Source organism: Danio rerio, chromosome 5 (genome assembly GCF_052040795.2).
Source record: "Danio rerio strain M-AB ecotype USA chromosome 5, GRCz13ab, whole genome shotgun sequence".
Taxonomy (NCBI): domain Eukaryota; kingdom Metazoa; phylum Chordata; class Actinopteri; order Cypriniformes; family Danionidae; genus Danio; species Danio rerio.
In genome coordinates, this window is record NC_141025.1 from 10,087,944 (window position 1) to 10,113,456 (window position 25,513).

At 37.1% G+C, this 25,513-nt stretch overlaps 1 protein-coding gene across 7 annotated transcripts in view; it reads left to right on the forward strand.

The window, feature by feature from the left end:
- shoc1 (shortage in chiasmata 1) overlaps positions 1 to 25,513 on the forward strand; it is a 62,964-nt gene that overhangs the window by 5,343 nt on the left and 32,108 nt on the right. For 5 of the 7 annotated variants that reach the window (XM_087253092.1, XM_087253090.1, XM_087253091.1 and 2 more), the window contains exons 5-19: positions 2,212 to 2,371; positions 2,491 to 2,596; positions 2,678 to 2,822; positions 6,223 to 6,318; positions 6,393 to 6,525; positions 8,879 to 8,973; positions 9,134 to 9,385; positions 10,353 to 10,382; positions 11,634 to 12,179; positions 14,811 to 14,978; positions 18,827 to 18,997; positions 19,146 to 19,241; positions 21,783 to 21,958; positions 24,212 to 24,275; positions 24,676 to 24,745. In XM_087253092.1, coding sequence (XP_087109218.1) covers positions 2,212 to 2,371; positions 2,491 to 2,596; positions 2,678 to 2,822; positions 6,223 to 6,318; positions 6,393 to 6,525; positions 8,879 to 8,973; positions 9,134 to 9,385; positions 10,353 to 10,382; positions 11,634 to 12,179; positions 14,811 to 14,978; positions 18,827 to 18,997; positions 19,146 to 19,241; positions 21,783 to 21,958; positions 24,212 to 24,275; positions 24,676 to 24,745 — 2,308 coding nt within the window. The remainder of the gene's footprint in view (positions 1 to 2,211; positions 2,372 to 2,490; positions 2,597 to 2,677; positions 2,823 to 6,222; positions 6,319 to 6,392; positions 6,526 to 8,878; positions 8,974 to 9,133; positions 9,386 to 10,352; positions 10,383 to 11,633; positions 12,180 to 14,810; positions 14,979 to 18,826; positions 18,998 to 19,145; positions 19,242 to 21,782; positions 21,959 to 24,211; positions 24,276 to 24,675; positions 24,746 to 25,513) is intronic. The other 2 variants (XM_087253093.1, XM_087253094.1) reach the window with 1 other exon arrangement.

A 25,513-nucleotide genomic window follows, 5' to 3' on the forward strand; every position in this document is an offset into this window, starting at 1 on the left:
ACCATCTGCTGTTAAAAACTAGCCTATAGCCTATCTGCAGTTAAAAACTTGCATAGACCACTGTTTGCTGTTAAAAACTAGCCTATAGCACAATCTACTGTTTAAAAATAGCCTAGAGTGTGTCTGATGTTCAAAACTAGCCTAGAGCACAGTCTGCTGTTAGTGACTAGCCTAGAGTGCCGTCTGCTGTTAAAACCAGTCTAGAGCGATATCTGCTGTAAAAAAAAAAATAGCCCAGAGCGCCATCTTAATGTTCAAGACTAGCCTAGAGCACCATCTGCTGTTAAAAACAAGCAGAGTGCCATTTGCTGTTCAATACCAGCATAGAGCGCCGTCTGCTGTAAAAACTAGCCTAATGCACCATCTTCTGTTAAAAACTAGCCTATAGCCTATCTGCAGTTAAAAACTTGCATAGACCACTGTTTGCTGTTAAAAACTAGCCTATAGCACAATCTACTGTTTAAAAATAGCCTAGAGTGTGTCTGATGTTCAAAACTAGCCTAGAGCACAGTCTGCTGTTAGTGACTAGCCTAGAGTGCCGTCTGCTGTTAAAACCAGTCTAGAGCGATATCTGCTGTAAAAAAAAAAATAGCCCAGAGCGCCATCTTAATGTTCAAGACTAGCCTAGAGCACCATCTGCTGTTAAAAACAAGCAGAGTGCCATTTGCTGTTCAATACCAGCATAGAGCGCCGTCTGCTGTAAAAACTAGCCTAATGCACCATCTGCTGTTAAAAACTAGCCTATAGCCTATCTGCAGTTAAAAACTTGCATAGACCACTGTTTGCTGTTAAAAACTAGCCTATAGCACAATCTACTGTTTAAAAATAGCCTAGAGTGTGTCTGATGTTCAAAACTAGCCTAGAGCACAGTCTGCTGTTAGTGACTAGCCTAGAGTGCCATCTGCTGTTAAAACCAGTCTAGAGCGATATCTGCTGTAAAAAAAACTAGCCCAGAGCGCCATATTATTGTTCAAGACTAGCCTAGAGCACCATCTGCTGTTAAAAACAAGCAGAGTGCCATTTGCTGTTCAATACCAGCATAGAGCGCTGTGTGCTGTTAAAAACTAGTCTAGAGCCTATCTGCAGTTAAAAACTTGCCTAGACCACTGTTTGCTGTTAAAAACTAATCTAAAGCATATCTGCAGTTAAAAACTAGCATAGAGTGCTGTCTACTTTTTAAAAACTAGCCTAAAGCACCTTCTGTTGTACAAAACTAGCCTAGAGCACCGTTTGCTGTTAGTAACTAGAGTGTATATGCTGTTAAAAACTAGCATAGAGCATGTCTGCTGTTGGTAACTAGCCTAGAGCACTGTCTGTCATTCAAAACTTGCCTAGAGTTTACATGCTGTTAAAAACCAGTATAGAGCATCATGTGCTGTAAAAAAAACTAGCCTAGAGCGCCATCTTGATGTTCAAGACTAGCCTAGAGCACCATCTGCTGTTAAAAACTAGCTTAAAGTGCCGACTGCTGTTTAATACCAGCATAGAGCGCCATCTGCTCTTAAAAACTAGCCTAGACCACAATGTGCTGTTAAAAACTAACTTAGAGTGCTGCCTGCTGTTTAATACCAGCATAGAGCGCCGTCTGCTCTTAAAAACTAGCCTAGAGCACCATGTGCTGGTAAAAACTAGCTTAGAGCCTATCTGCAGTTAACAAATTGCCTAGAGTGCCGTCTGCTGTTAAAAACTAGCCTAGAGTTTATCTGCAGTTAAAAACTTGCCTAGAGTGCTTTCTGTGTTTAAAAACTAACCTAGAGAGCCTACTGATGTTCAAAACTAACAGAGCATCATCTGCTTTTAAAAACTAGCCTAGATCACTGTCTACTGTTAAAGATTAGCCTAGAGTGATTTCTGATGTTAAAAACTAGCCTAGACCACTGTCTGCTGTTAAAAAATTAGTCTATAGAGTGCCTTCTGCTGTTCAAAACTAGTATAGAGCACCATTTGCTGTTAAAACAGTCTAGAGTGCCATCTGCTGTTAAAAACTAAGCTCAGATTAGATTCAAGAGAGATTAGCGATGCATTTTGTAAATCTCAAACAATGTTTCACTACAGCTCTAAAAACGAAATACCCATTGCAAAGATTGCTTTTTAAGAGCCATCTTTATACCATCAGTACTTACACCTTGTAGTCTGAATACTACCTTCTGATGGGCTCTTATTGGGAAATCTAGATGATAATCTTTCATTGCCTTGTGTTTTAAATCTCAGATCTCAGTCTGCCAGAGGAGGTGATATTCGGTGAGAATCTGCAGTGCTTCAAAAGCCATCTGCCTTTATTTCAAGCCATGCTTCAGAGGCTGATGATCATGACGGTCTCGGATCCTGTTCTCAATTCAACAGTGAAGGATTTAGAAAGGATTGTTTTCGGGTACAAAATATTTTTGCCTCATCCATAAAGAAGTGTCAAAAACAGCTGGAGAGGATACCTTGAAATAGTGGATCAATAGCCTTTCATGTTTTCAACCCAGATGTATTTCCTTCTTTTAGACATTGTGCTTCATACGACACAGTTTTAGACCAGGTAAAGCATGCCACGTTAGCAGAAGGAAGTGTTACAGAAGACTTCAAACAAGAGGCAGTGCTGAATGAAGAGGTAATCGACTAAACTGAATCACGTTAAAGAAATATGTGTGCTCTTAGCAGCATAAATAAAATGTTATTGATTTCTCAACAGACACTGATGTTGCCTGTTGAAGTTCATATGGATTCCTCTCAAAGACAAGCAGCCAGTTATTCCTTTGCTGAGATTCAGGATTCTCTAAATGTCAGCCCGGAATCAATCGAAGAGCATTTGCCCTTAAAAGATCTTCTTAAAGAAGGTAAAACATAATCTTTTTATATATATATTTAGGAATTCATATTTAGAAATATGAAGAGATGTTTATGCCACACATTGTCAGTATTTACTTTTACTCCACTTGGTCCAAGTTTTGTTCTAAGTTTTTTCTTCAGTTAAATACAAAATATATTTTGAAAAAGCTGTTAGTATTAGTATTAGTTTTGATCATTTTCTGTTTAAGGGGAAACAGTCATTGCATTGGATAGCAATATAACAAAAACAAAGCAGAACATTTTTAAATTTAAAGAAAAATGCCTGGATGAAGTTGAAATAAAACATTACGAAATGGAAATAATTATAGAAATGTTTAAATAAGACGGCTGCATTACCAGTTATATTTTGATTGTGGACCACAAAACTAGTCATAAGGGTCAATTAAAAATTATTCAGCTGAATAGTGCTCTTACTGATGAGCGTTTGACTGTATGGTCAAAAACTAGCCTAGAGTGCCATCGTCTGTTAAAAACTAGCCTACAGTGCTGTCTGCTGTTAAAAACTAGCCTACAGTGCTGTCTGCTGTTAAATACTAGCCTAGAGTGCCACCTGGTGTTGAAAAAACTAGCCTAAGGTGCTTTCTGGTGTTAAAAACTAACCTAGACTGTCATGTGCTGTTAAAAACGAACCTATAGTGATATTTAGTGTTAAAAATTAACCTATAGCGCCATCTGCAGTTAAAAACTAGCTTAGAGCACTGTCTGCAGTTAAAAACTAGCCTGGAGTACCGTCTGCTGTTAATAACAAGCCTAGAGCGATGTCAGCAGTTAAAAACTAGCCTAGAGCGCCATCTGCTGTTAATAACTAGCCTAGAGCACCATCTGCTGTTAAGAACTAGCCTAGAGCACCATCTGCTGTTGAAAACTAGCCTAGAGCGTCATTCGGAGTGAAAAACTAGAGTGCCGTCTGTTATTAAAAACTAGCCTAGAACACCACCTAGTGTTAAAAACTAACTAAAGGTGCCATCTACTGTTAAAGCAAGCCTAGAGCACCATTCGCAGTAAAAACTAGACTAGCGCGGCACCTGGGGTAAAAATCTAGCCTAAGGTGCCGTCTGTTATTAAAAACTAGCCTAGAGCGCCACTTGGTGTTAAAACTAACCTAAGGTGGAATCTGCTGTTAAAAACTAGCATAGAGCGCTGTTCACAGTAAAAACTAGACTAGAGTGCCACCTGGTGTTAAAAAATAACCTAAGGTGCCGTCTGGTGTTGAAAACTAACCTAGACCGTGGTGTGCTGTTAAAAACTAACCTTAAGCACCATCTGCAGTTAAAAACTAGCCTAGAGTGCAGTTAAAAACTAACCTTGAGCACTGTCTGCAATTAAAAACCAACCTAGAGCATTGCGTACTGTTTAAAACTAGCCTAGAGCGCCGTCTGCTGTAATAACTAGCCTAGCACGCCATCCACAGTTATTAACAGCTTCGTCTGCTGTTAATAACTAGCCTAGCGCATCGTCTGCTCTTTAAAAACTAGCCTAGAGTGCCATTCACAGTTAAAAACTAGCTTAGAGTGCCACCTGCTGTTAAAAACTAGCCTAGAGCGCTATCCGCAGTTAAAAACTAGCCTAGAGCAACATCTGCTGTTAAAAGCTAGCCTAGAGCGCAATCTGCTGTTAAAAACTAGCCCAGATCGCCGTCTGCAGTTAAATACTAGCCTAGAGAGCCATCCACAGTTAAAAACTAGCCTAGAGCGCCATTTGCTGTTAAAAATAGCCTAGAGCAACATCTGCTGTTAAAAGCTAGCCTAGAGTGCAATCTGCTGTTAAAGACAAGCCTAGATCGCCGTCTACAGTTAAATACTAGCCTAGAGCGCCATCCACAGTTAAAAACTAGCCTAGAGCACCATTTGCTGTTAAAACTAGCCTAGAGCAACATCTGCTATTAAAAGCTAGCCTAGAGCGCAATCTGCTGTTAAAAACTAGCCTAGGCCGTCGTCCGCAGTTCAATACTAGCCTAGAGCACCATTTGCTGTTAAATCTAGCCTAGAGCAACATCTGCTATTAAAAGCTAGCCTAGAGCGCAATCTGCTGTTAAAAACTAGCCTAGGCCGTCGTCCACAGTTCAATATTAGCCTAGAGCGCCATCCACAGTTAAAAAATAGCCTATAGTGCAGTCTGCTGTTAATAACTAGCCTAAAGCGACATCTGCTGTTATAAACTAGTCTAGAGTGCATCTGCTAAAGAAATAAGCTTTCTGTTGATGTTTGGTGTGTTGGAATAGGACAATATTTGGTAGAGATACAATTTTTTGAGAAACTGTAATCCGAGGGTTCAAAAAATCTGTAAAATATCACCCATAAAGTTGTCCAGATTAAGTTTTTAGCGATGCATATTGTCTGTCTACAAAAGAATAATCATTATTTTATTTACTAACAGTTTCATGGAAAAGGATCTTCACTTATTATTCTAATTAATTTTGACATCAATAAAAATCTATAATTTTGACCCATGCAATGTAGTTTTGGCAATTGCTAAAAACATTCCTGTTCAATGTAAGACGCTTTTGTGGTTTAGGGTCCCATATGAGCATGGGAAAATTAGCATGATTGCCCTCCATTAAAAAAAAAAAAAAAAGCATCTAAGCATCTTCCAAGCAAACAGTAGCTGCGTCCCAAATGGTACACTATACACTATGCACTCATGCACTATGTACTTATGCACTTACACACTCAACAGGATAGTATATGTATGTAGTGTCGTCCCAAATGGCACACTAATGTTTTTTTACTAAGCGGAAATTCAAACCGTTTCCCTGATGACGTTTGACGGTTGCCAGATCAGTGAAATAAACGACAGAATTATCAAATAATACCTGCCGTGAGTATAACCGCATTCACCATCGGGAGGTGCTATAATCACTCTTGTAGGAGAATTTTGCTTTCACCATCCAAAATAAATAAAGTTATCCAACATGTGCATCCGATCGCTCCGCCCCTTTCGCTACGTAAGCAAACCTGCGGTCTTTGAGTGCGTGAAGTGTCCATCATTACACACTTCATTTTAGCGGCTGAATGAGTGCATCATCCGGGTAATTAAAGTGCACTTATTATTTTTAGAGTTTTCAGTGTGAACGCACTACTTACACTATTTATACTACAAAAGGGCGTAGAATAGTGCATAAGTATGCGATTTGGGACGCAGGGAGTGATATATTGATATATTAGGTTTCAAATTTTAAACAATCAAATGCACTGCTCAAACACTAACAACTGTCAAACTAGCTGATTAAATGCCAATGCACAAGAAATGTCCCAGTAAAGTGCAAATTCAATGAGCTTATATATTGTGTTATCTAATGCACTCAGAATCAGACATAAGTTTGACCCCATTTTGAGAGGCCATTGTATTTTATTTAAATGCCGATTTTAATTATATGTTTCATAATAGTCACCTGCACTGATAAATGCAAGGCTGAATTGGAGGTCCTGCAAATGCCTGAAAGCAGCTTTGCAAACATGACCTTTAAGGAGCCAAAATCTCCAGGTATTTGAATAGACGTTTCATATTGAATCGCGAGGATTTGCAGATTGCTCTTCTAATCTTCAGTTTCTTTCCAGCGGCTTCAAAGTCTTACGCAGAGATGGAATTAGACCTGCCGCTTTCACCATGTAATCTTGCTCTGTGTCTACCTGACCTGTTTGTATCCAGCAGAGAGCTGTCAGCTGAAATACTCTCGCCAGTTTATAAGCAGTGAGTTTGTGCTTTTGTGATAAGACTGTGAATATTTGTTGCAGTTAACATGATTGAGGATATTCTAGTACAGGGTTGTTTCCATTTGTACTTGTGCACCTAAGTAAAACAGGATGCCAAAGACAACCATTTGTTCGCTAGAATGTGGATAGGTAGTTTGCATGTGAAGTCATTGCTGTGGTGTGAAATTCGGGTGGAGGACAGGACGTGATTATATATAGAAATCACAAGTAGAACTTCAAAATGTTCATTCTTTGTGCTTTTTATGGTTTAAAAAAAATCTAAAACAATGTACGATTTTCATGGCATTTATATTTCGCTGCTCTCTAAATATACTGTATATACACTCACTGGCCACTTTATTAGGTACACCTTACTAGTACCGGGTTGGACTTCCTTTTGCTTTCAGAACTGCCTTAATCCTTTGTGGCATAGATTTAACAAGGTACTGGAAATATTCCTCAGAGATTTTGGTCCATATTGAGATAATTGCATCGCGCAGTTCCTGCAGATTTGTCAGCGGCACGTTCATGATGCGAATCTCCCGATCCACCACATTCCAAATGTGCTCTATTGGATTAAGTTCTGGTGACTGTGGAGGCCATTTGGGTAGAGTGAACTCATTGTCATGTTCAAGAAACCAGTCTTGGATGCTTGGCTCATTAACCTGCTGAAAGTAGCCATCAGAAGAACTGGTGGTCATAAACGAATGGAGATGGAATAGCCGCTCACTGGAAATTTTTCCTTTTTAGACCATTCTCTGGAAACCCTAGAGATGGTTGTGTGTGAAAATCCTAGTAGATCAGCAGTTTCTGAAATACTCAGACCAGCCTGTCTGGCAGCAACAACCATGCCACGTTCAAAGTCTTTTAAATCACCTTTCTTCCTCATTCTGATGCTCGGTTTGAACTGCAGCAGATCGTCTTGACCATGTCTACATGCCTAAATACATTGAGTTGCTTATGTGGTTGGCTGATTAGAAATTTGCATGAACGAGCAGTTGGACAGGTGTATAAAATAAAAGTGGCCAGTGAGTGTATATATATATATATATGTATATAGTACAGTGTTGGGTAATTTGTTTATTATTATAACATGAATTGTTATTTTACCAAAGCAACTATACCATTACCACAACAGATGAATTCAAGTACTTTACTTAAGTATGGTTTAAAAACACTATAGTGTTTTTCTATAAATTATTATTGTATTACTTTCCTGTAGGTAGTTGCTTCATGATGACAGGCAAATATTTAAGTTTCACAGAAAACTTGCTCCTCTACATTATATAAGGATCATGTCCAATAAATGTGATTACTTTCTGTTTGTATTTCTTTTGAAATGTGGTCTAAAGCAGGGGTTCCCAAACTTTTCAGCCTGCGACCCCCAAAATGACAATGCCAGTGACTCATGACCCCCAATATTCTCTGAGGTGGTGGTTATAAATATAGACACCTTGTATGCAATGACGCACACACACACACACCAATAGACCCAAGTCTATTCTTTGTTTTTTTTTTTTATGTATGTAAGTGTAAGTATGGGCTAGAAAGTTTAACCTGGTATTATAAAATCAGTCTGCTGCATCTGACGGTATTGCTGTGTCTTTAGTATAATGTAATTACCCGAGAAGTCGCAAAACTCGCAATCCAATAGAACTAGTAACTATAAGCTACTATAGTTACCAAATTGGTTTTAGTAACTATAAACGCCAATTTTTTTCTCTTTAGTAGGTTATTGATAAAATACAGTAAGTCTTAAGGTTTATTAAAAATTAATTGATTTTTGAAAATCACCAGGCGACCCCCTTTCATTGTCCCGGGACCCCTCGGGGGGTCCTGACCCCCAATTTGAGAACCTCTGGTCTAAAGCACAACAATACAGACTTTGCTCCATATTTTGCATTCAGTTTTTTACTTCATGTTCCTGCCCTTCACCTGAATTTCGCCGATGACCAGAATCACATGATTGCAATATTAATTTTCAATGCATGTTGACTTTACAGTATGAGCATCAAACTTCGGTAGCCTACTGTTTAATAATAGTAATAATTTGGAAATATCGAAAGTACTTAAAATAATAATAAGGTAACACTTTATTTTGATGGTCCAGACTGTCTACTTAATAGCTGTTGATACTGCTCTTTCAGCAGACATTTAACTGACTATAATAAACTTTGCAAGTACATGTCAACTTACACTAACCCTAACCCCAACCTAACAGTCTACTTACAATCTAATGAGAATTAGTTTCAATGTAACTTATGTTCAACAAACGGACCATTAAATAATGTGTGACCAATATTAATAATACATATGACAAAGAAAATAATATGGATCTCATTGTTTTCTAGCCATTTCTTGTCAGAGAACGATTGTGAAAAGATGGAAAAAGTTGTTTGGAAGGCAGAAAAACAACACCAGGATGTGGCTCGATTTTTATTTGCTGGTAATGTGGATATGTAAATGTAAAAAGTGCAGAGTTTTTACAGGAAACATTCAATTAATCATATGTATACTATCTTTGCCATGTTGGTTTATTGTCAAAATATTGCAGGCTAGACAAACCTTTAAAATAGTGTGCCTAAAGTCCATAATGATGTGTTCAGAACCACAGGTAGGGAATCCATTGGTCCAAATTCAGCCGCTTCCAGAGCTTCTCACACTACTGAATGTGGAGATGGAAACTGTTGCAGAACTCAAAGACAGTATAGTAAAATTACAGTTCACCAACATTATACCAGTTAAACCTGAAAACCTCTCAAGAAATACTGAGATGTCCAAAAATGAATGCAAAAGCACTGTTGGAGCGTCATGCATGGATGAAAGATTCTCAACGTTGCCTATTGTGAAAATAGATGGTAAGATTGTTAACTATGCATTTAATGTATGGTCAAAGTCTATTTTAAAGGGTCGTGAAACCCATGACAACATTTTAAAATAGATTTTTACAAATGTATGTGTGTTGAACATGATTTAAGATAATGTTAACTTTAATTGTAGGGAACAGTTGATGACGTTTCTGATTTCATGGTAACACTTTACAATAAGGTTCCATTAGTTAATGTTAGTTATTGTATTTACCATCATCAACAAACAATGAACAATACATTTATTACGTTAGAGACCCTGTATTTATTATTTTTTGTTAACGTACAGTTGTTCATTGTCCTTGTTAGCTCACAGTGCTTTAGGTAATGTTAACAAGCACACCTTTGTATTTACATTAATAATGCATTAGTAAATGTTGAACTATGATAAATAAATGGCATACAAACGTTGTTCGTTCTTAGTTAATGTTAGTAATTACATTAACTAACATTACTAGAACCTTATTGTAAAGTGTGACCAATTTCCATGTTTAAAATCTATATTGGGGCAGCATCACTTTCTACCCCAATTTAAAGGAATAGTTCCCCCCAAAATAAATCTCTGTTATTATTTTTTCACTCTTTCTCAAAGCCTATATTTAAGTTTTTTTCTTCTGTTGAGCACAAAAGAAGAAATTTTGAAGAACGCTGGCTGATGGAACCTTTTTTTTTTCTAATATGGAAGTCAATGGGAACCGTCAACTAGTTTATATCAAAAGATCTTTTGTGTTCAGTAGAAGAAAGAAACTCAAAGGGTTAACACCACATGAAGAATAATACATTTTGATTGTTTAAATTTTTTGGGTGAACTATTCTTTTAAGTTGTGGTAGATTAACTGTAAGAGGAAGGTTTCATGACCCTTTAAAAGACAGGATGGAATAATACCCTCTTTTTGTGTTTTATATTCTTTTTACGGGTTTTAATGAAAATAGTATTTCTTCTGATATGTTTTTGCAGAGATGCTGTGCAAGCGTTCTTTAAATGCTGGTAAGCTTTTCAAGTTTCTCTCATCAGATCCGCTTTTGAACCCTTGTGTGCCGTTGGGGATGTTTTCATCCACTCTGGGGTGATTTTAAGTCTTAATTTGGCCACAGCTTTCTCTGTGTTTCAGCAAATGAAAGGATTTTTGATGTTTTTGATCTAATTTTGACACATTTTGAAAAGATGCTTCGAAAATATTCAGAAATTAAACAATACACTCTGGGCAAATTGACTACCCCTTCAATATGTTTGTGACTGTTTTTGCCCCTTTGACTTCCATTATGAAATTTTATCTATGCGACTTTAAAATATATTTGGGAGCATTTGTGAGAGTGCATAAAATTGTTGCCGTGCGACCAGTTTTCAGTGCAAAATGTTCACCGCAGATTTAGTAGACATTGACACAGAATAAATCTTTGCACCTGAAACGACAAATGCAGCACTCAGGAATAGTTTAAAACAGTTGACATGTCAACTTGCTGCAGTAAACAAAAAGCCCCCAATGCTTACCCCGCCTTTAAAGTCTTCTTATTTGCCCACTGCTCTAGAACAGAACGCGAATGGATTGGTTAATATCAGCTGTCAATCACTCAGTTCAAATGGCAGGGAGCTACAGCCGCCAAAATGTAAAGGTCTTGATACGTGAGAATGAAAATAACACTGACAGATTGTGTTTTAGAAACTACCCAAAGTTACAAATAATGTAGTGAATGTTAATCCACCATTTACACTACACCAGTGGGATAAAGTCCGCTATGAAAACGACTAAAGCCATTTATTAAGATGACGTATGCAAATAATAAGTTATATGTCAATATCATCTGTGCAAAATTGGACACCACCTGTGAGAACACATCACAGGTATTATCGTTAACTCATTCACATCAAGCAGTGTGTGTAGGGCCAGTGAGTGCATGCAATAAATCTGTTAATAACAAACTTGTAGTAACGGTGCTCATAATTTTTGGTAGGTGCAACTAAATGATGGCTGGTGCGACTACATTTTTAATGGTAGGAGCACCGGTGCTACCAAGCGAAAAGGTTCATTTCGAGCCCTGCATAGTAAGTGTATTTATGCACACACTGTAATTTGCTGTTTTACTCCATAGAACTCCATATAAGCTTATAATGGAAGTCAATGGGGCAAAAACAACCACTGACATTACATGAGGCTACACAAGGGTTAAGAAAATATTCCTTTAATCTTAACCCAGGAAACAAGAGCGATATACAAAACGTCTAATTCTGATTTCTTAGCACTACCAACTTCAGGCTGTCCCACTGCAGTTCACCCTAAACCTTTGCAGTCAGCTGTACCCGCACAGGTGAAGAGAGGGACGACTGTGAAGTTTTTTATAAAAGAGTGCATCCCTCATAAAGGAGACAGGTCTACAGCGACCGCAACTGAAGGGAAAAAAGACTGTAAAGCTGCAGAGATGAAGCAAAACAAGTCTGGTCCTCCAGAACAATGCTCCAGGATGCAGGCAAATTCCAGCACATGTCTTTCAGAAGAGCTGCCTGGTTTTTCTAAAGTGATTCCAATGTCTAAATCATCTCCGTTAAGGCACAGAGACAAAAATTCTGAAGTGATATCCACTATACACAAACTTCTTAAACAGGCAGAACAGAGACGAGAATATAATGTCTCTAAATCATCTCTGTTATGTAACGGTTTGAGAGGCAATAATGGAGATGATTCAGTAGTTCAGTTTTGTGAAGACCCCTTCTCGTGTTTTGTGAGGATAAGAGCAAAGCAGAAATATACAGTGCAGAAACCTCAACTAAGCAGTCCAGCATCTGCAGGTAGAGTGAAACCAAGATAAGATTTATTAATGGGGTATATGCACAGCTAGTGTTTTTTAGCCACAGATAAACTTCCAGTGAAAGGTTGACGTGACTTTTTTCAGTTTTATAAGGTTCCTTTTACAACATCAATGTTGAAATGTAAGTAAAATGTGGCAAGTTAAGTTGACGTAAACATTCATTTATATGTTCAAGCATAAAACAAGATAAAAGACTATCAGGAACAGCAGGCAAGTGCTGAAAATCCATTGAAAGTACTGTGGTAAAATAAATGTTCATATTTTAAAGTCATGGTGTGGAAAAATTAAAATTTTATTTAGTGGTTCAGGTCCGGTCTAAGACCACCTTTATATCATATCTCAGTCGTTGAAGATCGCTGATTTTAAATCATACAGATGTGGCTACTGAGAATGTGCGAGTGAATAAACGTGACCACACGCAGTGCTGCAGTGCTGCAGTACTGCGCGGCACAGCACAAAATGGTCTAACACAAGTAAGACATGACCAGCAAGGGGCAGTTATGTAACATAGTGAACATACTGAACTGATATACTGTTGCAGTCAGAGCATGTGAGTGGAGCTGAGCGGTGTGACACTGCGCTAAGCATTCAGCTTCATGGTCGTGCTCTCCACTCTGTATCTTAGGCCATTTACACTGCCAGTTAAATGTGACCCAATACCAGATCAGATCTGTTATATGACAGTGTAAACACGAAAAGATGCATGCATTCGCATATAAATCGGATATAAATCGGATTTGTGACTATCATGTCACACTAGGCAGATCGGATTTATTGAGGCATTCCGTTTTGTACGTCATTAAACTTGCGGCATTATGATACACCTCCGCGGTTTAATGATGTAGAAGGAAGAGTGTATCTGGAGACCCCGACGCAGTAAACAACAACAACAGAGGAAACATGGATGGGGAAAAGGGTCAGTCGCCACATTTTGCTCCCACCAGACCGGAGATCTCTCTCATACCTAAAAATTCCTCTGAATGGTGGAGGACACCATATATATTTATAGGCGCAAGTTGCAATGACGGCCTTTTTCCTCCTCCTTTGCCTCTGCCTCAAAATCATTTTAAAGTTGGGCAAACTTCGCAATTTCTTCCATCGTGGCTAATGTGGCACAGATTCTCGAACCAGTTTTAATGCATGCGTGACATCGTAATTGTATGGCAAGTGTAAACACATGAATCGGATATGGGTCACAATTAAAAGAATGTGTAAACAAATAAAAAAATCTGAAAAAAATAAATAAATAAAAAGACCTGACAGTGTAAATGGGACCTTAAATGCAGCAATAATGGTGTGACAGTTTACTGGAAGCGATTGTGTAATGTTTCGGGTTTGACAACATAGGTTGGATCCAAATTGCAGCTTTTATTAGAGAATCATCCGCCCAGCAAGGTTCACACAGGGACAAACTGTAACATGTAGATACAGGGTTCATACGGTCATGGAAAACCTAGAAAAGTCATGGAATTTTAACATGGCATTTTTCAGGCCTGGAAAAGTTTTGGAAAATCTGAAAAAAGCCACAAAGTTATGGAAAACAGATATCTGTATACTTAAATATAGGTTATTTACTTCTTTTCTCTCCTGGGCCAAACACATACTCTCACATTATTAGTGCGTGTAAGCATTATCTATATCAAGTGTACATAGATATAAATTGAAACTTAATAGATTGTTGCGTGTTTTACGATATGCTGTTATACAATTGAACATGCATTGTTTTTCTTTTAGCATGCATATGTAGACATTGCATGAAACATTAGGTCATGAAAATTTACTTGAAAGTCTTGGAAAATTCATGAAAAAGTCATGGAATTTTAGTAGTAAACGTGTATCAACCCTGTAGATAATCCTAAAGAGTAATCGGAAAAAAAGCTATAGGTTGTGGCAGGCGGCAAAACAAACATAAACAATGAAACAAACAAGGGTCAAATACACGGCTGTACTAGACATGAAAGGCTTATGTAATGCTCACTACAGTGGAAACAAGAAGAAAAAAGTGTGTGTGGGTGTATGTGTGGTGTCCATATAGTCCATGAAATTAGTCCTAAATAACTTCTGCTGTTTTCGTAATCAAGAGGTGATCTGGAAACTGGTGAGTGAGTGAAGTACATGATGGGATATGTAGTTCAGTTCAGTGGCAGATGTGTAGTTCGGGTGAATGATAGAGAGTGTTCTTGAGCTATCTGCAAAAGCTAGATCACTGGGGATCATAACAGATTGAGCTGGCTGACTTAAAATGAAAAGTCCCTGTGCATATACCTCATTGTGTTTGAAATTATTATGTAACTCTATATATTGCTTTCTAAACAAATATATGATGTTGATGCTGGAATTTGTGCTAATTTATAGCTGTAGCACAAATTTCTGAATGTTTAATTATTATCTATTTTTTTAGATTGCATTTATTATCCTAAAGGTTATCTTGATTATAATGCCATGTATTCATAAGTATATAAGTATATAATGTATTTTTGTAAATGTAAATATATAATAAAAAAGCATGACACGTTATTTAAGGTCGCCAAAGTCTCCATTATGTAATCTGTCATAACAAAAGGCACAAATTTAATAAAAAAATTGATGGTTAATGTGTTATATATTTCAGAAGAAAACTTGAGTCGGACTTGCACAGGAAAAGTCTTGCCAGAGGACCGAATAAACACAGTGATTCAAGTCTCAGAAACTGAGAGGAGTGTTGCTGCAACTGAGACAGTCTTTCCACTTGTTGAGAAACAAGCACCGATCAGAAAGACTGTATGTGTACCAGCCACAGGTATCAGCAATCCTTAAAGGGGTAGTTAAAAATGTACAGTTAATTTACTCATCCTCAGGCCAATGAAGATGCAGGGGACACAGAATATTAAAGAAGATGCTGGATTAGCTGAATATGTGGTCTTTGGTGATCCATATAATCAAGTCAATGATCACTCATTCTTGTGATTAAAACTAGACATACAAACCAAATCAAATGAGGCCCAAATTAACCCTTGTGCCTCCTTTTAAAGCAAAATGATAGGTCTGTAGTAAATTTAGCATTATTTACAATATTATTAGCTTTAATCCACAGCCTGGGCAAACAGTTCGCAGCCCAGTACTGGAAAACACTAGGGGTGTAACGATACACTCAGCTCACGATACAATGTGTATCACGATATAATGTTCACGATTCGATATGTATCACGATATTTGGAATAAACATTGAAAATTAAACTGAAATGCAAATTTTATTAAAAAAAAATTAATTACCAAGTAAACTTTTTTTTATGCATTTCTTTTGTTTCAACTTGTTAAACTGAACCTTCTTTAAGAAAATAAATTAAACAGGACTGTCTCTGGAAAATAAAACAATTTAAAAACTTCTTATAAAATATTATTGAAATGATTCAACTCAATTGAATTTAACAGTAAGAGCTTAAGGCTTTGCTTGGTCACTTGCTTTTTTTGTGTGCAAAAAAAAAAAAAAAAAAATTCTACATTTCCAGGTAATCAGCAGTTCTATAAGATAATCCTGAACTCATGTGTATGTGTCTGAGAGGTTTTTATGGATGACTGTCTTCATGTTGGGCATGATGAGTGACAGGGTGGCCGTCTTTTCATTACACAGGACAGTCGTGACTCTTTTCAGCAGTTTAGGCAGGTTTACTATTTCTTCTGCGTCGCTGATGTCGGCGCTATCACGTGTATCATGTTGACGTGCATTTTTGTGTACCTCTGTACTCAAAAGGGTTAATGCTCGTCATAATCATAACACTCTAAAATGCGATATCATTATTTAAATAATGTGCACGCTTTCGGTTTCATTTCCACTGCTGTTCATACTTCCCACGCGGCTCCTGAATGATTACTCTGTTCCACAAACTGAATGTTGTTTAATACTTTATTACCTATTAGTCACAACCTGCAGGTTCTGTTCACTGAAGCACGCGCGCGCGTCTATCATAGTCCGCCCTCTGTAGTAACAGCTCATGGTCAGCTCACGTCATGTGTGATTTTGCGGTTGCCAATACATCATTATATGAAGACAGAATGATATTTTATGGTGAATTGTACCTTATAAATACAGTATGTGACTCTTTCAACACCATTAGGAGGTATCCATGTCGCTGTGCAAAGTATATAAATCACTGTGAAGACTAAAACTTAGGCTATGTTTGTCCCAGTATGCGTGTCAAAAAGCAGACGAGTCTAAAGCAATGACTGTACAACCGAAATGTTGCCAGACGTCTGATTTTGAGAGGATGGGCCATCCTTTATTTCAACTCCACTCATCTTGGTCTGCTAACATTACTGCTACTGCAATCTGAACTCACGTGCGACAGCAGGTGGAACGTAGCTCACGTGCAAACAGCTTAACTAATAAGAGAAAACGGACGTCATATCGTAATCAAATCGTCATAACGCCACGATGCATATTGTGACATTTTTGCATCGCAATATATCGTACAACGATAAATCGTTACACCCCTAGAAAACACCCATACACTCTCATATTCACACACACACACACTCATACACTATGGCCAATTTAGTTAATCCAATTCACTTATAGTGCATGTCTTTGGACTTGTGAATGAAACCAGAGCTCCTGTAGGAAACCCACCCCAACATGGGGAGAACATACAGACTCCATACAGAAATGCCAACTGGCCCAGCCGGGGCTCAAACATTTTTGCTGTAGGCGACAGTGCTAGCCACTGAGCCACCGTGTCACCTTAACAATAATAATATTGTAAATAAGTTTCAATTTCTTGCACAAACTGATCATTTCACTTCACAACATGAATCATCAAGAGCAACAGAGATTGATTTGGACGTGTCTGTATGTTTACTTTTAATCTAAAAAACCTTTAAAAAAATTTTATTGTACTTTTATTTACTTTAATCTTCTACTAAAGCAAAAAGACGTCACCTACATCTTCGGTGGCCTGAGGGTGAGTAAATTAAAGGTGCAGTATTTAGAATTGACATTTAGTGATTGAATTAGGTATTACAGTCCAAATTCAAAACATTAGAGATCCTGTAAATCTTTACCTCCGGCGATGACTTAAGCAAACGCTGGTTGCCAGATTGACGACACAAACCGCAGTGAGTGTGCCTGACGTTCTACACTCTTGAGCTGCTCAGTTAATAATAACAGAGTATTTTTTATATTATTTGTAAATTAAAAACCACCTTAGTGTGGATTTTTATTATTTTGAATTAGTTTCTTATTTTGGACATCTGCAAATGGCCTCCGAACCCACAGACATTCAAGATAGACAGACATTTTGACATGGAGTGCACATTTTTAAAGTATAATAACTAGGGATGTAACGGTATCAGAATTTCACAGTACGATAATACCTCGGTATGAATGGCACGGTACGGTATTTATTGAATAATTTACAGGAAAAACAAAACTAATGAAAAGACTCGAAAAAAGTGCCAAAAGTGTTTATTTACCTTAGCACAGAACATATCAATAACATACAAATTAGCCATCTATCTGTAAGTTTCGAAACAGGAACTTCAATTTTTTAATTTTAATAACAAAAAACTATTAAACCAAATAAAAAAATAAAGTTTCAATTTAGAATTGTTGAAAACTCATCACATTCAACATTTAATCACAAACTCACTTAGATAAAGATGGGTTTTTTAAAGAAAATTATCGCATAACTATAATCTGGTAAAAGCTGGGATCTCTGGGCATGTCCCCTGCAACAGAAAAAAAACCCCTCTCATTTGGGACTGAGGTTTCTGGGACAGAGAGATATGATTTAGCCAAGGTTGACAGCAGTGGGTAATGTTGTGCATTGTCTTTCCACCACTTGAGAGGACAGGCCATGAGTGAGATAGAGGTCTCTTTGCGGTACAAGTCAATGTCTGCATCAATCTAACAAGTGTGCTGTGTTCTGCAGTCCCCATAACTGTTTTAAGTCGTATTCCCCGACTTATATTTCACCACAGTCTGGCAGTGCCTGCATATTGTTTTTTTCTTTGTCTGTCACCTTTTCTCTTTTTTCGTATCTTTTTAGAAAGAAACCGAAATGCTTCCACACATCTGATTTAAAACCCGCTTTAGGTTCGATCATTTCCAGCTCTTTTTCTTCCCCGCTACTAGCAACACACTCCATTTCCGCATTACTGGATCTGTAGCGACAACAGTCCGCAAAGGATGATGGCCACGCCTAGGCTGATGGGAATTGTAGTTCCCGCTACCTTCCGTTCCCTTCATTCGCCTGAGCAAACTTTTCTCAGAAATACAGTTTTATTGAGTCATGCGACTACGGTAATATTGAAAAAAATTACTATTGCGGTATGACGGTATTTAAAATATTGTTACATCCCTAATAATAGCTGACTTTAGCATTGTTTCTCAGATAACAAGAATGTTCACTTTACATGTATCTTGAATATTTGCAAACATATTATGGTATTTTTTTGATTAAGAAGAGTCAAAAACGTTTGTACAGTATCTTTATTTGTAAATAAAAACAATTGTTTGTGATCCCTTTATTGTGATAGTATTTGGATAAGTTTATGATTAACAAATTGTTGTAAGCACAAAATTAATGACTTTTTCTATATTTCAACTCATTCATTTTTGATTTGTTTGTATTTCTGTGGTTATTCCTATAGAAAGTCAAAGAAATGCATATAGGGAGCTTCATGCAATGGCTTTACCTTTGATGAGGAAAAGGCAGGACTTGGGAATCTCTGCGTTAAACAACCAAGACTTTAGTACTTTGTCTTCCGAACTCACACGATTCCTCCTAAAGCAGCAAGAGAAGACGCTTCAGACAGCACAGGGTAAAAGGAAACACTTTCTCAGACATTACAAAAATGCTCGATTTCTGTAGCGGTTCAGTGCCACTACACTATTAACATCTCACTCAATAATGTGAAATAACCAAGTAATACTACATGCATCATACATTTGTATTATGTAATGTGGCAGGTGGGGATGGTGTGTTTAATGAGATGGCACTTCTACATATTCTGATCACTCTGAAGGAACTCATCCTGCTTAGATCTGACCTCAGCACAGCCACTGGTAAATATGAGAAATGATTGGATGCTGCTCTGAGGAACATTCTGTTGTGTGGGCAGTGTTAGAGAAGTAATTGACTACTACTTGCATTATTAAATTTTTATTTTAATTACTTCTCTTTATTAAGTAATACTCAGTGTGGAATGTAATTATTCAGCATAATACAACTACGCGTAGTAAAACAGTAAAAGCTATAGAATTATTGTGGATAGCTTAGCTCAGAATATCAGGTCAATGTTTTATTAAAGAGATTCACCCAATATAAATATAAATTCTTTAAAATTGTACTCATCTTCCACTTGTTTCAAACCTGTTGAAGCTTTTTATCTTTCAAAAGATATTTTGAAGAATGCTGAATTTCGGCACCCATTGACTTTCACAGTATCTTTTTCTCCCTGCTATAGATATCAATGGTAACCAGTTTCCAACATTCTTAAAAATATATATTCTGTTGTTGTGTTAAAAAAACAAAAACAAAGGTTTGGAACCACTTGAGTAAATGGTGAGAAAATTGACATTTTTGGGTACTGTAGCTTTAAGACATTCTTGACATTCCGTATACATTTATAGAAATATCCAAATGTGATTATGTGAATCTTATGTGTTTTTAACAGTTTGCATGAAAGCGAAGTGCACACAATGAAAACTTTATATATCAGGAGTTTAAACTGACAAGACTTTAAAGAGCCCTTATTATACATTAAAAAGGGTCATATTTTGGTTTTAAGGGTCTCCAACAACAGGCTGATACGCATGTAAGGTCAAAAACACTTTCATGGTCTTATATATGCATTTATTTTTAATTATCCGAACGACAGGCGAAGCAGTGGCACAGTAGGTAGTGCTGTCGCCTGACAGCAAGAAGGTCGCTGGTTCGAGCCTCGGCTCAGTTGGCGTTTCTATGTGGAGTTTGCATGTGCTCTCTGCATTTGCGTGGCTTTCCTCCGGGTGCTCCGGTTTCCCCCACAGTCCAAAGACATGCAGTACAGGTGAATTGGGTAGGCTAAATTGTCCGTAGTGTATGAGTGTGTGAATGTTTGTGTGGATGTTTCCTAGAGATGGGTTGCACCTGGAAGGGCAGGGATAAGTTGGCGGTTTATTCCGCTGTGGCGACCCCGGATTAATAAAGAGACTAAGCCGACAAGAAAATGAATGAATAATTATCCCAACGACTCCTATATGATTCATTCAGCAAACACCTCCTTAGCGCGAAGCTAATGTGCACTGATTGGACCGATGATCCAGTCTGTTGTGAATGGTCGACAGTGTTCAGCGTGAGACAGAGTGAAATGGCCACCACGGCTTATTAAAATTGTTGAGGTAGAATGCTTAGTGTATCTGTGAGCATACCTGCCAACACTCCTGTTTTTCCCGGGAGTCTCCCGTATTTCAGACCAATCTCCCTCCACCCTCCCCTTTTGTTATTTATCCCGGAAAACTCCCGTAATTTCAACAACCTGTAAAACTCCCAGGTCGCCAACATTGGTATAGAATTGGATTGCAGCTGCCGCCCGAAACACGCTTCATAGTAATTACTACATTACACAATACCCGGTTCTCAACAGTGTTATTCAGAAACCTCACCCCCTAACCTAACCCCCCCACCTTGACCGCTGCACGTGTGTAGGAAAAGCTGATGGTGGCCATAGCAATGACAAACAGCAGTGAAACGCAAGCTAACAAACGCGTTTAAATCCATAAACAAAGCGTCAGAAAACCAAAGGCTTTAATGCTGAGGTATTTATGTAAAAATAAACCTCATCCACTGACTCTCTGCTGTTTCATCTTTGGGTAGAGAGAATAACACTAACTTTCCCCTCACACTTCCAATAATATCCAGTTGAGCACAGCGTCTTCACGACCTAATTCAACCGGGATCTGCTACAGTGTTTGTCTTCTTCTTTTTTTTTTGCTACTGTTTGTGGGCGGGGCCGCAGGTTTAAATTTTCCCGGGTTTGCAATTGGGCAACGATTGGGCGGGGTTTAAGTTTCGTATCAACGTCACGCCGAAATGACTAAAGACTCATTATGAAGACGATTCATTTGAAGCACTATGAGTCGACTCTTTTATAGATGAATTAATAGTTTTAAACACTGTGCATCAGATTTAAGCCTTAGCTGGATATTTCACTTCACTTAGAGCTGTGTTACTACATGGAAGATCTCTTTCAAAAACCCATAATAGGGGCTCTTTAAATGCAAGCAAAATGCATATAGTGTGTTTGTTGTTTCTGGAATAACAGGCACAAGCTCTTCTTCTGGAAGGCTAATGCTGCAAACCTTTATATTTAAAGTTAGCTTTTTAAAATTTTGGATAAGAGGCTGTGCTAAGACTTCATGAAATCTGAATTCACTGGCCAGATTTCACCAAATTTGAACTTTGGAACGAAGCTAAATTTGCACAAGCATTTCTTCTCTCTTCCATTTATTTGCCTTTGAATGGAAATCAGTAGAATGACGAGTGAAATGCAGTCACACTTTAGGCAGAAATAGCTTCAACAGCAATTGATCAAACTAATAATGGTAAAACCTGTCTTTAACAAGGTTACCTGGCTCAGGCTAAGGACTTCTGTACACTGAGCTGTTTGGATGAGCTGATGAGAAAGTTTGAAGTGCTGCAGTATTTGAGCCAAAAGAGGCAAGAGCCCAAACCTGAACTACTGGAGCTCCAGAAGCAGATCAACAAATGGATGAAGTCCCACGCTGACCACAATACTAGAGTGAGATTTAATCCTGAGATCTCTGTTTAAACGAATGGGGTCAGATTAATTATCTGTAAATAATTAGCAAAATTAAGCTCAGATTGAAAATAATTATGATTAATATATTATTTATTTAATGCTTGGGTTCACGTGTGATCATGTGCATTGTGATATTTATGTGAAATGGCTTATCAGAAAACAATATTAAGTAAAAACAATTTGACCAAAATTATGTTTAAAATATAAAAGGACAGTTTGATGACAATTAATAAGGTAAAACAATTCATTTTAAGGGGATTTCCTTAATGTCATTCTTGCATAAAGCAGTATAGTCTAGTGGGCCTTAGCTCTGTGATTGTTTATATCATTACTAGTTTTCTATATAAAGTTGAATATTTAAAATTAATCAAATGCATTCAGTATATTACATAAGCAATATATACTTATATACTATAAGCTATATTATGCCATGTTATGCATTTGAAATTGAACATGTTGTAATAATAAATCCATCTTTACCTATTGTATACAAACTATAGAAAACTACTGTATTTATTGTAACACTGAACCATGTAAAGCGTATATAAAGCTATGGAAAAACAAAGCTGAACACAGTTAGATATTATAGAGTTTATAAATTTGCACTTTGAAGCAGGGTTTATTTAAAAAAAAGATATAAATGAAAATAAATTATTAATATATAATGATATATATTATAAAAATAATATGAAAAATACTTGCTTAATCGTACTTTTAAAACAAAGCACACATAGTATGTCACCATGGAGCAAGAAACCTGTCTTAAGTTACATGTATATTTGTATGCATTGTAGAAAAAAAAGCATTGTATGACTGAAAATGAGCAGGTTTTATTACAAAAATCATTAAACTATTAAGTAAAGATCAGCTTCCATGAAGACATTTTGTAAATATCTTACTCCGATTATAGTAGTGGTGTCACAGATCACATATCTCATGGTTCGTATCACACTACAGTTTTTGAGTCACGGATTGGACCATTTTTCAGATCAGCAAAAATAGGGAGGAGACGCATGTCATTTGCTTTCTATTTATACAAAAATATTACTGCAAAAACATCGGTTTTAACAAACAGAGCTTAGAAGCTGTTATTTGAATAAAAATGAAGAACCAGCTGAAAAAAAGGAAAATATTCAATAGGAAAATGTATCTTTGCTACTGTTGCTTATAATGCTAAATAAAGAAAACTAACATCGTGTACAACATATATTTATTTTCCATTAATGATTCAACAATTCACACATAAAACTTTGTTTCATGATCAGTGGATCATTTTTGAAAACCTATTCAGGGACATCATTTTTATGATTGTTTGTCGTCACCCATTGGTCACACAACGTTATTGCTTTCACCAGCGTCAAACAGTCACTAGTGAGTGTCTAGTTTAATTAAACTGGTATTTTAATCTTTACCATAGACATCAGTGTTTTTATCTGAACTATAAACTGTTCTCGTAGCACTTCTGTGTTATTTAATTGTTTGTAACGAACTGAAAAAGTGTAAAAAAGAAAATAAATCCCTCTCGATCAAACAGATTCGAATGCAGCACTTCTAACGAATAACAAACGTACAGTATGCAAATCAATATAATTTATGATTCATGTTGCACGAGTTTAAATTGAGATCCCGATTTTTAAAAATGTTTTGTCGCAGCTTTACACTGAATGCGTTAATACAGGCTAAACAAACAGTGGCAGAAAACACTTTATTAATAGCCTAAGAAAGCATGTAGGTAGGTCCAACTACAACAACTTTTTCCGTCATCATAATATTTTACAGGGAAGCCAAAATGCATTCATACAAGTGATTTGAATGACGCGGGGGTGATCTCTCTGCAAATGTTATAAATATTTGATTAAGCTACAAGTTCAAAAAAAGTTAATAAACCCCGGGCCACGTTCGTTCCGATCTATCAGTTGTGATCTGTTACACCCCTAGATTATAGCAAAACCAAATTTTTGATTAGTTATATGCATTGCTAAGCCCTTAATTTGGACAACTTAAACTGTGATTTTCTCAATATTTAGATTTTTCTGAACTTTCAGATCACAGATTTTCAAAATGTTGCATCTTGTTCAGATTTTGTTCTATTATAACAAACCATACAGCAATTGGCGTCTTATTTATTCAGCTTTCAGATGCTGTACACATTTCAATAGCAAAAAAATGCACACTTATGACTGGTTTTGTGGTCCAAGTGAACATTTAATGATTGTTGTTGCACTTGAGCAGGTTCTGGTGTTAACAGTGAGCAGTGTGAACACAGAATTGCTTACAGCTCTCGAACAGGTATCAGGTGAGTCATTTTCTCAAGCACAATCTATATTTAATAAGACCTATAGACCTTATTCTTCATTTACGAGCTGGCGCAGGCATGGGAATCTTTTTGGCTTGATGTCTCGTTCACTTCCAATGATATTTAGATGTTAAAAACAGCTTGTTATGCTGTTGCAAATTGATCTTTTCATATTATATTTTTCAAATTTTTATGTATAGTTATAAATACACTTGTTTTTAGCGCAAGCAGTTTGACCGTTTTTTTGCCATTTATTATTACCAGTCATTTCTCCTATAGGCTACTTAAGTCTAAAATGATCGCCAAAACGAGCCCACTTCCGCATTGTAGAATAAGGTCAATGCTACAGTATATAGCAAATATCCTGCCTGATTCTGTGTGCTTGTACATTTGTGTTCAGGAAAGTCTGTGTCTGAAGTCAAACCAGAGGAAGGAAAGCATAAAGTAGTGAGCAGAGATGTGATGGACAGGTCTGTTTGTCTTCATCTATACAGGTGTATCTATACATAATACTTGAGACGTTGTATTGATCTTTCACATACTTACACCCACGTTCATATGCATATGTTTGCGTTACGTCATGTTTTTTGACTGTTTGGCGCTGCCTTGGGTATGAATAATACATTGGTTAGTGTCAATCTTATTCAGCCAGTTTTGTTTCTGTCAGCTTTGAGTTTTTGACTGTTTGGCACCATCTGGTGGCTAAATGATGCACAGGTTAGTGTATACTCCATTAGCTCCATTCAGCTGATTTCATCATGTTTTTTTCCTGGGAATATTATTTCTAAAGGAGCTGTTGACAAGGAATAAACCAGATTATGGTTACAAACTCAAACAATACAAACGTAAAAATAAAACAAATAAACAAAAATCTGACAAATGAGTTGTGTGTATGAACAACAAAATGACAGAAGGAGAAACCACTGAACTGTTGAAATGTATTTAATTCTTAGTGTTTTTGGTGATGGCAGCTTAAAGACGCCTCTCATATGGAGAATGAAGTCACATGAATTGCTCAAGTGTGAGTTTTTCACAGATTTCAACAGAGTGTAATAATCTTGATGTTCTGTGGGTCTCATCTATCAAATCTGATCTTTAATTTGCATTTTCTATTGGATTCAAGTCAGGTGATTGGTTGGGCCATTCCACAGCTTGATTTTCTTTCTCTGAAAGCATTTGAGAGTTTTCTTGGCTGTGTTTTGGATCATTGTCCTGCTGAAATGTCCTCCCTGGATTCA